General features: G+C 38.3%; 3 protein-coding genes across 5 annotated transcripts; 1 reads left to right on the forward strand and 2 right to left on the reverse strand.

Moving 5' to 3' along the window:
• Positions 1-37: 37 nt before the first annotated feature.
• spcs1 (signal peptidase complex subunit 1) lies at positions 38-1,381 on the reverse strand. 2 transcript variants are annotated; one of them, XM_082156597.1, is made up of 4 exons: positions 1,186-1,381; positions 556-615; positions 391-477; positions 38-312 (listed from the first exon to the last, which is right to left on the reverse strand). In XM_082156597.1, the coding sequence occupies exons 1-4, from the start codon at positions 1,219-1,221 to the stop codon at positions 181-183; spliced, it is 315 nt and encodes a 104-aa protein (XP_082012723.1). In that variant the 5' UTR covers positions 1,222-1,381; the 3' UTR covers positions 38-180. The 2 variants fall into 2 exon arrangements, with proteins under 2 accessions (XP_082012723.1, XP_082012722.1); XM_082156596.1 differs by having other exon boundaries at positions 1,168-1,369.
• A 959-nt stretch (positions 1,382-2,340) lies between these two features.
• Positions 2,341-6,858, forward strand: glt8d1 (glycosyltransferase 8 domain containing 1). Of its 2 annotated transcripts, none has more exons than XM_082156532.1 (10): positions 2,341-2,438; positions 2,660-2,707; positions 2,832-2,930; positions 3,003-3,213; positions 4,092-4,200; positions 4,285-4,369; positions 5,097-5,209; positions 5,435-5,601; positions 5,795-5,907; positions 6,005-6,858. In XM_082156532.1, the coding sequence occupies exons 2-10, from the start codon at positions 2,692-2,694 to the stop codon at positions 6,187-6,189; spliced, it is 1,098 nt and encodes a 365-aa protein (XP_082012658.1). In that variant the 5' UTR covers positions 2,341-2,438; positions 2,660-2,691; the 3' UTR covers positions 6,190-6,858. The 2 variants fall into 2 exon arrangements, with proteins under 2 accessions (XP_082012658.1, XP_082012659.1); XM_082156533.1 differs by having other exon boundaries at positions 2,362-2,443.
• Positions 6,841-14,298, reverse strand: gnl3 (G protein nucleolar 3). The gene is made up of 15 exons (XM_082156485.1): positions 14,222-14,298; positions 14,008-14,066; positions 13,101-13,241; positions 12,848-12,967; positions 12,686-12,766; positions 12,421-12,556; positions 12,229-12,332; positions 10,255-10,399; positions 10,038-10,125; positions 9,669-9,846; positions 8,014-8,156; positions 7,776-7,912; positions 7,547-7,692; positions 7,183-7,294; positions 6,841-7,092 (listed from the first exon to the last, which is right to left on the reverse strand). Exons 1-15 carry the CDS (start codon positions 14,232-14,234, stop codon positions 6,986-6,988), a joined length of 1,710 nt encoding a protein of 569 aa, XP_082012611.1. The 5' UTR covers positions 14,235-14,298; the 3' UTR covers positions 6,841-6,985.

The following is a 14,298-nucleotide window of genomic DNA, read 5'->3' on the forward strand; positions in this document are numbered from 1 at the left end:
AATACATCTCCACTCAAAAAAAAAAGTTCCACACAAATAAACCAAACACAGTTCTTTATTACACATACTGAATGTTGAAACGGTGACAAAAATGGATGGGTTTTCATATAGATTGTTTGTATCTACTGTATATCTATATGGCTTTGCTGTGCCAAATCCCCACTAAAATACTGGCGGGAATCACTTGTGCTTCTTCTTCTTCTGACTCTGACTCTCCTGAGGTTTGTCACGGATCTCTCCGGACGTCTCGGGCACGGCCGGCTGCCAGCTCAGAGGGTTTTTTCTGTACATCGGCCAGGGAGGCAGGGTGAGCTGAAGAACAGGACACAGCCAGAGTTACACAAGAGGATTTCTCAAACTTTACATCAAGCAAACAGTCTCGTGACATACCAGACAGGATACTGTGAATCCAGCCAACATTATGTAAACCGTCCACCCAAACTGCTGGATAAATAATCCATAGACGAAGCCGATCACCTGCAAGATAAAAGTCGTGAGGCAGAGGAGACATGACAGTGTTGTGATGGCTTTCGAGATGCTTCCAGTGTTACTTACCGCTGATACCAGAATGATTCCTTGGAAAATTTGCTCTGCAAGTTTCTGTCCCTTATAGTCCTGCAAATAATCAGTGTGAATATATGAATACTCATGTTTATGTGATGAATAATACACAAGCAAGCCATCAGGAATGTTAGAACTGTAGATCACCATGCATGAGACACACTTTCTCTTGGGATAGGTTATGCAATAAATAAGCTACTAATAAAATATATTTCAAATATAATAGTGTAAATAATTACTTGGGTACATTTCAACCGCAACATATATATTTAATAAATTACGTCATAAACATGTGGATCAATACTGTGTCTAGTAAGAATTTTTTTTTTATAAACGTTACATCCACACTTCCTCTCCATCACTTGACTCCCAAAGCTGTTGAGTACACACTAGATTTAACAATTTAATGAGTAGCTTTTGTTCTAATACCAGCACTAGCTAGTTGGTGTCACTGTGCTGATTACAGCAGCAAAACCAAAGTTTTATTTTCTATAATGTAATATTTCCACAGGACCGTCGCTAATGCGTTAGCTGCTAACATATGACAGTGTTTTAAAACAGCGCTAAACACCACTGAACTCACAATATAAACACGTGCATGCTTACCATCACAGGGAGGCTTACCATGTGTGTCGGAATGGATTTAAACATTGCAAGCATTTTGAAATTACAAAATAAAGCTGCTATATAATTTTATTCAGAACAGAGTGATGGTTTGGTTTCCTGTTTGAAAGTGTGTACGTAGAGATCCGCAGGACCCCTTAAAAACATCAACCGGCTAAAAAGCTTCCATTCTGCACAGATCAGAGAAAAATACCTCTTGTGATCTCTCGGTGCAGATGTGGATTAAATAATAGGATGATAAGCTTTCAACGCTGAGTCTGTGGAAATCTAAATTAAAAGAAACATTTATGTTTTTTAATCAGGCAGTATTCTAGACGCACATTTCAGACCATGTATGGTCAAGGGCGTGTTGAAGTACGTCATCAGCCGCTGGAACGATCAGATCTGTAATTCATATTAGAGAACGTGAGGATTTTGATTCATCTCAGTGACTCGAATCTTTTGCATCATTTCATTTCGTTCTGGTTTGTTCTTTGATTTTGTAAGTGGTAAAAAAAATTGTAAGTGATTTGTAGTGAATTGTAAATCTGCTATTGCATTGTTACACCAGAATATGGTAAAAAGCAAACGTTTTCGAGTCAATTACTACTTTAAATGCACAGAGTCATGACCGAAACGAGTCTTGTTATGTTTTATTAAGATTTGCATTAACATATCTATCATATTTTCATTCCGTTGTCAACTGCTGCTTATGACTTGTATTAAGCGATACAATATCAGATCATTCAGATCCATGGTGGAAGATGTCTAGTTCAGTGATTTAGATTAGATTCCCTTTTAAGTGGCTTTATTGGCATGGCAAAAAAAAAGTCTTTACGTTGCCGAAGCATTAATAACATTCAATTAAAGACATACAAATTTAATTCAAAAAGGGAAAAAAAGGTTTGAGAAGGAAACCTCAGTGGCGCTCTGATCAGACTCGTTCTGTGCACTGAAGGGGGCGTGTTCGTTCAAAGGGTCAAGCCAATGAAATGCTTCTATACAGACCACACTCGAATGCTATTGGCTCTCGCTACAGTCTGTCTTGAAGGAGTCAGTGCATCGAAGTGTGTGAGACTGATTCGTTCACTTAAAAGATTCGTTCAAAACACCAGTCGACTCCGGCTGTTGCGCTCTATCCTGATACTATATAACCAGCGAAAGGTCTTTTCTGCTCTGGCGTGTTCACTGCAGGACTGAAGGGTAACTGGACTTGTTGATGTTGAGTTGGCGTTTTGGATGAAGAACCGAAGAGAGTCCAGACGATATAATAAGCAAGGTTTAGTACACACCTGCAGTTTTCAAGGCTTTATGTTTGAGCAGTGTTGGACTTCTTTGCTAAAATGCATTTTGTTTGTATATGCAGTGATTTCTTTACTTGTATGATTTAATTTTTTAACCTTCTTGTGTTATATTCCGCTTCAACCCGATGTTAAATACCTATTTCTGTCGTTTTCTTTTCTGCTCATTCATGTTAGTGTTTGTTTTCATTCAGGATTTAAACTCAAGTGCTTTTGATCGAGTGCCATGACTGTACGCAGAGGTGAGTATATTCGAGTGTGTGTGTGTGTGTGTGTGTGTGTGTATATATATATTATAAACACAGAAGGTTTTGAGCATTGCTTTCTTCAAACTTTATCATTTAACATATAACCTCTCTTTTCCAGTGAATGTGGTTATTCTTGTGCTGCTTGCCATCGCCTTTTTGATTATTTTGCATCGAAATCTGCTAAATCTCAATGATTTCCTGAAGCAAGAGAATTCAGGTATGAAGATGTTGATGTTGGTGAAGTTGAAAAGTTTTTGGCACCCTCACTGATCTTCCTTTGTGTTTGCAGACACGGTGCCCGGGATGGTCCTGCCCTTCGAGACTGACCTCCTGTCGGGTCATAAGGTCATCAGGACAGGAGACGAGATCCCAGTGCTCATCACCGCTCCAGAGGAGAGACTGGGAGCTGCTGTCACGGCCATGAACAGCATCTACCGCAACAGCAAAGCTAATGTAGTGTTCAACATAGTGACTCTAAATGAGTCTGTGGTTCATCTCAGGTACACCTTATATCGCATTACTACGGTTTATTAAACCAGGGGTTTTCAAACGGGTCCGCAAGGGAGTGCTTGGGGGTCCATGAAAACATTTACAGAAAAATATATATAAATTATATATGTACCGGTCAAAAGTTTGGAAACATTACTATTTTAATGTTTTTGAAAGAAGTCTCTTATGCTCATCAAGCCTGCTTTTATATGATCAAAAATACAGATTTTTAAAAAATATATTTGTGAAATATTATTACGATTTAAAATACTGGTTTTCTATTTTAATATACTTTAAAATATAATTTATTTCTGTGATGCAAAAGCTGAATCTTCAGTGACGCATGATAGTTTGGAAATCATTCTAATATGCTGCTTTATTATCAATGTTGGAAATGCTGCTTAATAAATATAAATAAATAAATAAATATATTTATTTATTTATTAATATTATTATTATTATTATTATTATATATTTTTTTCTATCTTTTTAACTGTTTATTCATCAATGAATCCTGAAAAAATTATCACAGGTTCCAAAAAAATATCGAAAATATAACTGTTTCCAACATTGATAATAACTGAGTATCAAATCAGAATCCTAGAATGATTTCTGAAGGATCATGCGTCACTGAAGACTGGACCACGTGAGCGTTTACACCACGAAAGCAATCCGGTTAAATGTGTTTTCGACTACCTCTGAAAGTGGTCAATACGTTTTAGACCCCGTTTACACCTGTGTTTAGCATCATCCACTTGTGATCTGATTGACCAAAACGCCAAATCTTAATACCAGGCGTAAAAAGATTGAAAACCCCTGTATCAAACTATATTGTGTTTCATTACCTGTGCTGTGATCATTTGGTACACATAATTATTTCTCATTCCAGAACATGGTTGAGTAAGACTGACTTGAAACATAAAATTATCATTTTTGATCCGAAGATCTTGGCTGGGAAAATATCGAATGATCCTCAGAAGGTGGAGGCAGTAAAGCCGGTAATCAAGTGCCAGTGCTTCTGTTAGAATAGAAGTGTAAATGTCAGTTATATATCATAACTGTATATGTATTTTATTTTTCAGTTGACCTTCGCCAGATTCTACATGCCAGTTTTCTTGCCAGATGCAGAGAAAGCAATTTACCTAGATGATGATGTAATTGTACAAGGTGAAGTGCATAGTTTATCATTTTTAAAGACCCCAGAATTCACATATTGTCCACAGAGGCTTATCCTAATATCTGTCCAGTCACATCAGTCTAGAATGAGAATATCGCCTGTCATTGCCTGTGTGTGTGTGTGTCTGTATACATGTGTTTTGTTCTACGACGTACATTACACACACTCGCACTCCAAACATTCTCATCTAGTAACTAGTAAACATAACAGCTTCAAAATTTGCGTTTTCAATATAGGTGTGTGTGTAATTTATGTTGTAGAACAAAACATCCAAATATAGTAAACTTATGTTTATCACAGACCTTATTTTACTTTGAAAAACCCCATCATAAAAACCCTTTATGTGGCGAATTAGTCTTCCAGGTTTTGACATCATCCGTGCACCACTCTGTAAAATTACGTTTTTAATTCTAAATAATTTTAATTTAAAGTGGCATCCAGTTATACGGGATATGAAAATGGTTATTTTGTTTATAAAATGTTCAAATTTATTCAAATCCGATTTCTTTGTCACATTGGAAATGAAAGGTAAAGGTCATTTGTGGAATACAGTTGTCTTTGGATTTCCCCTTTGGTTTTATACTGCACATTCTATTACATGTAGTCTGTGTATTGTACAAGTATGCATAGTGTATATATACTGCAGAGGTACGGTACAGTGTGATTTTGATTAAAATCCAGCAATAAGTGCTAATTGTATTCTTTTCTATGGTTCAGGGGACATTCGGGAGCTTTTTGACACCAGTCTTAAGTTTGGGCATGCAGCAGCTTTCTCAGAGGACTGTGACTCTTCCTCCTCGAAAGGCATGGTCAGAGGAGCTGGAAATCAGGTGATTATTCTGTAATGATCTATTCTAGACTGCCTGAAACTACAGGTTTTTTCAAAACCATAAACTTATCCAAATATAGACATGGTTTTTGAATATATAAACCATTTATTTTCTATATTGTGGTATAAAATCATTCATACCATCCAGCCCCAATTCAAAAAAGGTTTGCATAACACATATTCCATATATTTCCATGGATTTGCTCATTTGTTTTCCCTGCTACAGAACAGCTATATTGGTTTTCTGGACTTCAAGAAAGAGGCGATCAAGAAGCTCGGAATGAGAGCCAACACTTGCTCGTTCAATCCTGGAGTCTTTGTGGCCAATCTAACTGAGTGGAAGCAGCAGAATATCACCAGCCAGCTTGAGTTCTGGATGGAGCACAATGCTAAGTTAGTTTCATGTTTTATTACTTCTCTTCTGCTTTATTATATCATTCATTCAGACAATGTAAGGACAGCTGTCGTATGTTACAAGGCAAAGAACTGGAGTCAAATCTGTTTCCAGTGTTTAATCTGTTGAAATCCTCTAAGACATCTCGAGGTCCGGGGCCGTTAATGGTTTTGTGTGGTCGTTTTGCTTTAGAGAGGACCTTTACAGTAAGACTTTGGCGGACAGCATCACAACGCCACCTATGCTCATCGTGTTCTACAAGCACCACTCGAACATTGATCCCATGTGGCACGTCCGACATCTCGGTGAGGAAGTCATCGATGCTCTGGTTCATAAATGTAAAGCAGCTTTCTGAATCTCTTGGTGACCAATAGTTTTTCATTTTGATCTTTACGTTTCTAGGGGCGACAGGAGCGGGGAATCGGTATTCAGCTCAGTTTGTGAAGGCTGCCAAACTTCTCCATTGGAACGGACATTATAAACCGTGGGGAAGAACCTCCTCTTTTTCTGACATTTGGGACAAATGGTACATTCCGGATCCCACAGGTAAATTCCACACAATCCGGAGACACGCTGAGGAAAAATAGACTGTGGTTTGGACTACATGCATACAAAAAAAAAGAAAAAAGGTGCTTTGTGGAGGGACCTTGTCAGACATTTGGCTTTGTTCAGGGGATTTCTGGATGCAAAATATGGGGCCTTCTCAATGTTCTTTCTAGGCCTTTCAAGAAACCTAGTTACTGGGACCAACATTGAACAGAGCAACAGCAACGAAGCAACATTCAACACCAGTCAATGCACTACCTCAGCATCCATTGTCTAATTATAAAGTAATAACACTAAAACATTTATGGCAGAGCTTTTACATTTTCATTTTGAATACTACATCCATGCAAGTGTCTAGATTTTTTTTAATGTCATAATCCTGAATATTTTGGGGTGGAATTGTGGACCAACTTGTTTTTTTGTTGCAAAATTTCCGTTTCATTATCAATATTTTAGTCTGTTTCAGGGCTTACGACACAAACCTGTGACGATTAACATTTCAGATTTTCTTTTGACACTACACAAACCACTTTTCCCTTCTGTTAAGTGTATATTTTCTGTGGGTGCATGTTTTTTTTTCATGTCAGCTGTTACTCAGCATGTCAAGTTTTGTCCTCAGACTGAAGGGGAAATCATGCTAATTTGTACAGAAAAGGAAAAAGTGTTATAACAAAGTATTGAATAAAGCTCTGTTTAAGTTTTGTATGCAATGTAAGAGTATTAACCCTTTATTTAGTCAAATAAGCTATAATGCACATTTTATTATGAATGAATACATACAGATGCACTCCAACCGAGTGCCATTTCACAATCTGACTCCTCTCAGTCCATGAAACTTTACACAAAATCTGTGTTGAAATCATACGCGTCATCACTGTTGTTGTGCTGCATTGAAGTCAGGTCGACGTTGACAAACTTCACTTTAGTTTCTTTAGTTGGCTTGTCTACAGAAGATAAAAGACAAAACAACTGATAGACAGAAGACATCAAACAGAAAGAGGAAGTTTATTGGTGTAAATCACAAAACAACATACCTTCTGTCTTTTGTGTTGATTCCTGAATCTGTGTCTCCATCTTTGGAATGGGGATTTCAGCCTCAGGCTTAGATGTGGACAGCGGCTGTGTCCCAGCAGTGTTGACTTGACACTTAATTTGTACAAAAAGAAACAAACAAAAAAGATACATTAAGATGCATTAAAATCAAGATCTTCAATATGCATTCTGAGAAACAATAACATTTCTCTCGTATATGGTTTGTGAATATCGAGTTGCTGTCAGAGAGAGATCAGAGTTGGATTAAAAGGTCATCAAGGACTTATATGTGAAGAACTAACTCATCATTTCTCATGGTCTCTGATGACAGAAGTGCTCCAGAGGTAAGTGGCTCATATGAAGTACCTCGTCTGTGCTGACGGTCACGTCCGTCTCATCTGCTTCTGTCGTTGTTATCGTCTCTTTAGGCAGCTCACTGACGTCCAGCACACCAGCAGTGGGGCCTTTTGAGCTGAAATTTATACTGCTCGCTAGATTTGGGGACCGCACACCTGAGGACAGGTACATTTCATTGATATTTTGCTTCATAAAATATCAAGTTTTATATTCTGATTTGTTCAATGACCTGATGTACCTCTGATAACATTCTGGTTGCCCTCCCTCACCATGTCCATATTCAGACCTGACTGGAGTTCAGTCACGATGGCATCAGAGAGGTACGAGGGGAGGTCCTGTCGCTCTGGTGCTCTGCTGTGGTAACTCAGTTTAGCTCTAAAACACACAACATAATGCTTAGGAAGAGACTACTGATTCAACTTAGAAAGAAAAAGTGATTTAAGAATTATGTGCGATGAATAAACTCTGAAACGAACCCAGTCCAATCGTTGAGGAACGTCGTGGCTGCCAGCTCTGTGTTTGGGATGCCACCTTTCTGCAGCAAACCTCGTTTCTTGGCTAAGGTGGTCAAGAACTCTAAGGAGTTTCTGTAGTTTGGGACATTATACTGTAGCATTATCTGAAAGAGACACATGAAACAAAAAGTTTGCAGGTTAAAAAACTAAAATGCAGTAATTGACCCCTCAAAAAAGGATTTCCAGTGTTAAAACTTTTGTATTTGTCTGAAAAAAAATATGTAATTCTTGTTGCAATTATTATCTACATTTTATTAAAAAAAAACCTTTGGAAACAATGAAAGTCAATTTTTTAAATAAAAAATATATACACACATTGTTGGCATTCAAAAGTTAATAATAATTATCTATAGAAAATGTATTACGGCTTTGAATCAATGGCAATATGAGCATGTGCGATTTCCAAACTGCATCAAGTTATTTTATTTATTTAATATTTTAATTCAGAATTCTGTGTGTTTCTCAGACCTGCCAACCTGTATGCATTTAGCATAGCAAGTATGCATTTTGACCTTAAAAAATGCTGGTACAAAACTACGCAAAAAGCGGGTGAAGCCTAGCCTGACTAACGTCAGACCTCTTCTCATTGAGACGTGGTCTGGGAACCACGTTCATTTTCTCGTATTTGAGGCGTGGTTTACGAATGCCCAGAGCCGTTTATTGGGCGCTACGAATGTCTATCAAATGCGCCTGTACGTAGCTCATAGCCAATCGTTTCAATTATACCAGATGCCGTATGTAGAACGACAGAAATTCGACGAGGAAGACGACGATGGGTCAGAGATTTATGTGTACGCGATGGCGTTCAGCGACTATTGCCGTTTGTGCAAGACAAACATGAGGGTAGAAGGTATATATGGATATAAACAAACTGCTTCGGTGTGTCGCATAGACGTCGTCGTCGTCTTGCTGCTCCCTCCCCGTTCTGTGATTGGTTCCCTCGCTGAGGCGAAAATCTGGTCCATGGAATCCAGGCTGCCTAGCAGCGTGAATAAAATCTGCGCACAAGGCAGCATAGGGAAACCCAGGCTAGGTGAAGCCTTTGGGGCAGGACGCATCACTTAACTTCTATCTAAAAACAGCTTTTAGTTTACAGCAAAGACTGGATTACCAGATTGCTTATGTCTGTGGTATAAACTATTTAGATGCTTTTATAATGAATTCCTGGTTCAGGAAACCATTCAGGCTCAGAGTCAGCAAGGCGTGCACACCGTGTGTACACAGAGACATATCAAATTATAGGAAAGTTGCTGACCACTAAAATAACTTCATCACGCTGCCGAGACTCCACTATAGGATGTAGTGACGGATCACGTGCGCTCTACTGAATTCACTCCTATTGGTTGTCGCTCTTGAAAGTTGTTCCTTCATTTGCATAAACTTAAACATATCAACTTTGTCACGTCGCTGGACACATCCTGTCACCAATGGTCATGGTCACTGTCACTCGTGCGGCCGGAAATCACCAGCTCTCCATTGAAACAAATGTGATTTTGTCGCTCAAGAGAGAGGATACATTCTCGTCATTCTCGTTCTGAAATTCTGTGCAAACCTGAGTCAATGTTTGATCTAAAAGCCACAAATCTCCTATTGTGATTTCTTAAGGTGTTCCTTACATGCTGCTGATTGCACTGTTTGAGTAAAGTCCTGACTGCTTCCAGAGGACTCTCCTCCTTCTCCTCCACCTGGAGGCTCCTGAGGGCCATCACGTCTCCTGGGTTACTGGGGGCCGCCACAATCCCTGGGCTGTCAATCATCTTCACACTTTTAGTAATATGCACTTCTTGCATACATCTATATAGGAGGGGAAGAATATCATTGAGGTTGGTATGTTATTGAGGTTCAATGCCTTACAGCAGAAATGCATTTTGGGAAATGAAGCTCAGTGTTGGATTGATTGAAGACTTCATGTGGTGGTCAGTCCAATACAGATCATCATGCTTCAAATTCACATATACTAGGACACTAAAATAATGAAGCTTTACCTGGTCAATCCTCTCTGTAAGCCAACATGACAGGCTCGCATTTCTTTCAGACTATTGATGATGCTGCTCTTTCCCACGTTAGGGAAACCTGAAGACAAGGCAACAGTAAAAGGTTCAATATAAAAAAAAAATGAAAAGAAACACACTAAGCAGTTACGAAATGATTTCATGATGACGAAAGGAGATCACCGTGGTGCATACAAATGACAAGTCTTACCGACAACGCCAACTTTAAGCATGGTCTCGCCATCTTTCTTGTTAGCCAAGTCAGTAAGCGTCTGTAGGAGACAGTCACGTCCAAAACATGAAGCTGCTCTGCTGTGATCCAGAACTGCATTCGTTCCTCTCTGCTTCTTCTGTGACTGTAAAATGGAGAATATGAAGTGACAATGAGTGCGCTTAATAAGCAAACAATGATGTGGTCATGTAAACGCGTTAACCCGTTTTCCTTTGGGCAGTTTATTAGCTTGGCTAATGTATGCACTGTTATTGATACAGTTTCCACATGTTCACCGCAATAAATTAGAAAAATACTCAGTAAATAAATAAGTACAAGTAAAATAATCGGTTTGTTGATGGACATGCACTTGTTAATGCTGATGGTGAGGAATTACAGTAGCAACATCTCATCATGTACCTCAAACCAGTGTTCATTTTGGCAGCCATTTTTGATTTAGTCTTAGTCTTCAGATGGAAATGCTTATTGGTCTTAGTCACATTTTTGTCATTTTGTCTTTCATAGTTTTAGTTCACGAAAAGTCATTGCATTTTTTTGTCAACTTTTAGTCATTACTTTTAGTCAAACTGCAGTTACCAACATTCATTTCAGTAGCTATTTTATATGTAGTCTTTAGACAAAAAAAATGTAATTATAATTTTTTATCTCAAGGCCAATTCAATTAAGCTTATGAGAAATTTGAATCAAGGTCACAGGCTATATTGGCATTGCACTCTTTAGCAGTAGCACTTGTGTAATTCTTCATATCCCTTGTCCTTAGTTCAGTGGTTCTCCAATTTTTTTAGAGTGCCGTACCCCCTGAGGCATTTACAGTCCTTCTGCGTACCCCCATCAATGTCAATGTAAAATCAATGTCACATTTGAAATCGTTTGGATATTCGGGAAACATTGCATTCTTGCTCGTATAATATGATCAACCTTAAAAACTCTGCTGGATATCAGCCTGCATTTTGATCGCACATTTAGTCGCACAAACGTGACAGAACAGTCTTTGAATGACACTAAGTAGAAAATCTCAAATGAAGATCGCTGAACTCGTTTACTTTTCAGATCATCCGGGCTTCTTCAGCAGTGTAGAGGCATGGTTGCCAGATACTATTGAAAAGACCGGGTAGAAAAGTGTTCTTTTAACAGAAAAGCTCTGATTGGGGGTTTAAATTATTGAAACCTGGCAACCGTAAGCATGAACACTCGTAAAAACAGTCTGAAATGTGGTCTCCTTTATTCGATAAAAACAAGTGGTTTTGGTCAAGTTTTTATTTTTTAAACACATTTAAGTCTCGACTTTTTTCATCAACGATATTGCATGTGTTGATAGTCACAGTTATCGTTGAATGACGTGGGTGTCGTCTCTCATCGTCTTGTCTTAGTCAAGAAAAAAAAAGGTTGTCAATGAACATTTTTCGTCATAGTTTTTATTAACAAAATTAACACTGCCTCAAACTGAGTAGCGCATCACTGAGAAACGTCCTGCTCGAGTCGTCCTTGCGGTGGAGGTTCGGGTTGAATAACTAGTTCTTCCAATGTTTCATCATCAGACTCACACTCGGATTGATATGGTAAAATCTACGTCATTGTTCGTTACTGTGTTTAGTTTACGGTGAAGGAAGCCTCGGGACACGCAGAGCTGACGTTGTTATGGCAATGGGTGTTTTTGTTTTCGACACGCGCTGTACGCGGTAGACCAATCACAACAGACTGAGCTGTCTGGCCAATCAGAGCAGAGTAGTTCACGGAAAGGAGTGATTTAGAGAGATTGATTCATCTGATGAGTCGTTTAAGAATCACTGAAAAATGTGGTGATGTGCAAATGTATATTATGAGAAAATAAGACCGTTTTTGACCTTTGATGCATGTAAACTTGTTGTAGGAGACTCCAAAACAACATTAGGAACTTTAAAATAGCATAATAGGGGCACTTTAAGGGATGTTTTGCATTATGGAACCACATACCACAGTTCTGTCCTTTAGTTGCATGGATGATTTGAAGAGAAAAGTTGGACACTCAGCTTCAAGATACCCAAGCCATTTCTCTAGGTTATCTTTAGGAACAAGATCTAAAAAGTAAAAAGAGACTTTAGTAACCAGTTTCCATCATGATAACCGGGTGACTTTAAGTGTATGGCAATACAGACTGCTCTCTACCTATTTTGTTCAATATGAACAAGAGTTTTTTCTTTCCCTCGTGTTTCAGGACGGTTTCCTCCAGCTGAGGACAACGGCAGCCCAGAGGATCTCTAGCATCCAAAACCTCCACGATCACGTCAGATGCCTCAATAACCTGCACAAGAAATCAATCCCATGTAAGATCAACCTTGTGAATGACCATTTTGGCCATGTTGGAGACCGTCACACAGATTCAGGAATATATTATTGTCAGTTTATGCTGGATATCAGTTTGTCAACTTGCCTTGTTCAGCTCGCAGCATTTGAATGTTTTAGCGCTTTTCTCTTTAGCCACCGCAGCCCTTGCTTCTCTAACTTTCGTCCCCTGCAAACAATCAATAAAGTTAGAAGTGAAGCTAGAGTCAGTGATTTACTTCTTTAAAAAAAGTTTCTACACCTTTCTTACCTTTTTAGCTTTCTTGGCTGCAGGTTCGACTCCTACACTGACAGCTTCTTTCCCCTCTTTCCTCTTTGCAGCTCTTTCTTGCTTCTTTACAATCTTGTTTTGCTCTTTCAGAGCTTCAAGCTTCAAGAACAACATAATACACATCAGTTAAGTGCAAAGACATATGCTTCAGTAATTGATATGTATAAAACACTCTGACTGTTAGTTTGGAAAAATTTAATTTGATTTCCACTTGTTTTAGTAACGATCTTACCTCCTGTTTTCTCTGCTCAGCTTCTCGGAGCACTTCCTCTTTAAAAGGTGCACTGTTTGGTACTCCAACATCTTGCTTTGGCTTTCGGCTTATCCCTGTCTTCTTTGCCGCTTTCTTTAATTTACGGTTATGCTCCCGAACCTAGCAATGGAGAAAGACAAAAAAGAATAAATGGCAAGTGTCCAAATGTGTAATAATAACATCTAGAAAAATAGTAAACAACATTAAGCCTTGACATGTGTTTGTACTTCAGACAAGTAAACCGGACATTCACTGGAGTAAAACGGTTTACTTGTCTGTATAGAAAAAACATATACCCAGTGTTCTATCAGCTTTTACTTGCTTAAATAAGCATATTTGCTCTCTGAAATTTATTTCCAGGGCATTTATTTTCCAGTTAGGCTCCTCTGGATGATGCATTAACATGTTTATGGTTATTAACTTGTCAATTAATAATAATAATTAATAATAGAGCCATGTTTGCAGTTGTGCCACCCGGAGTTTTTCAAGCTGTAAACTGCTGATATTTCTAAAATATTTATATGAAAGATTTCAAACCTAAAATGATGCCATAGTATATTTTATTATTTTATTATTAAGACACCATTTTAAATAGTTGTCTTAGTCTGTTCATTTGTTCGGACAGTTGCACCACCTGACATTTTGGGGGGTATAAGATAACAAAACATAAAACAATAAGTACTACTTAAATGTACTAAAAATGAATTAAAACTAAATCGGTTTATAGAATAAAAGAGTGAATTTATCAAATTATTTTAAAAGGAAATCATGCACTTGGACACAAAAATATGCACGTCATGTCATTAACCCATCCATACATATACATGGGCTGTAACAAAGCCAATATTAACGTAAGTAATGTACATGTACAGTTGAAATCTCTTACCTTCTTCTGTATTTTGAAGCGTTTGGCGCATGATACGCGTTTGCTTGCCTTCTTCAACTCTACAAAAGACACGTGAGTTCCGTCAGTGTTTGACTACTTACTTCTCATAGTTTATTACATCCTTTTAGCAAACAACGGGTAAATATAATGATTTGCGTTGCTTTGGTATACTTAAAGTACGTTAATACTACTATTTTTGAGAGAATATACTCACTCGGCCTCTTCATGTCTGTAGCTGCTCCAGCACGCGCTCCTCTCGTACACGACGCAGCACGTGTCTACTCCTCACTT

The sequence above is a fragment of the Leuciscus leuciscus genome, assembly GCF_965113295.1.
Source record: "Leuciscus leuciscus genome assembly, chromosome: 23".
NCBI classification, from domain to species: domain Eukaryota; kingdom Metazoa; phylum Chordata; class Actinopteri; order Cypriniformes; family Leuciscidae; genus Leuciscus; species Leuciscus leuciscus.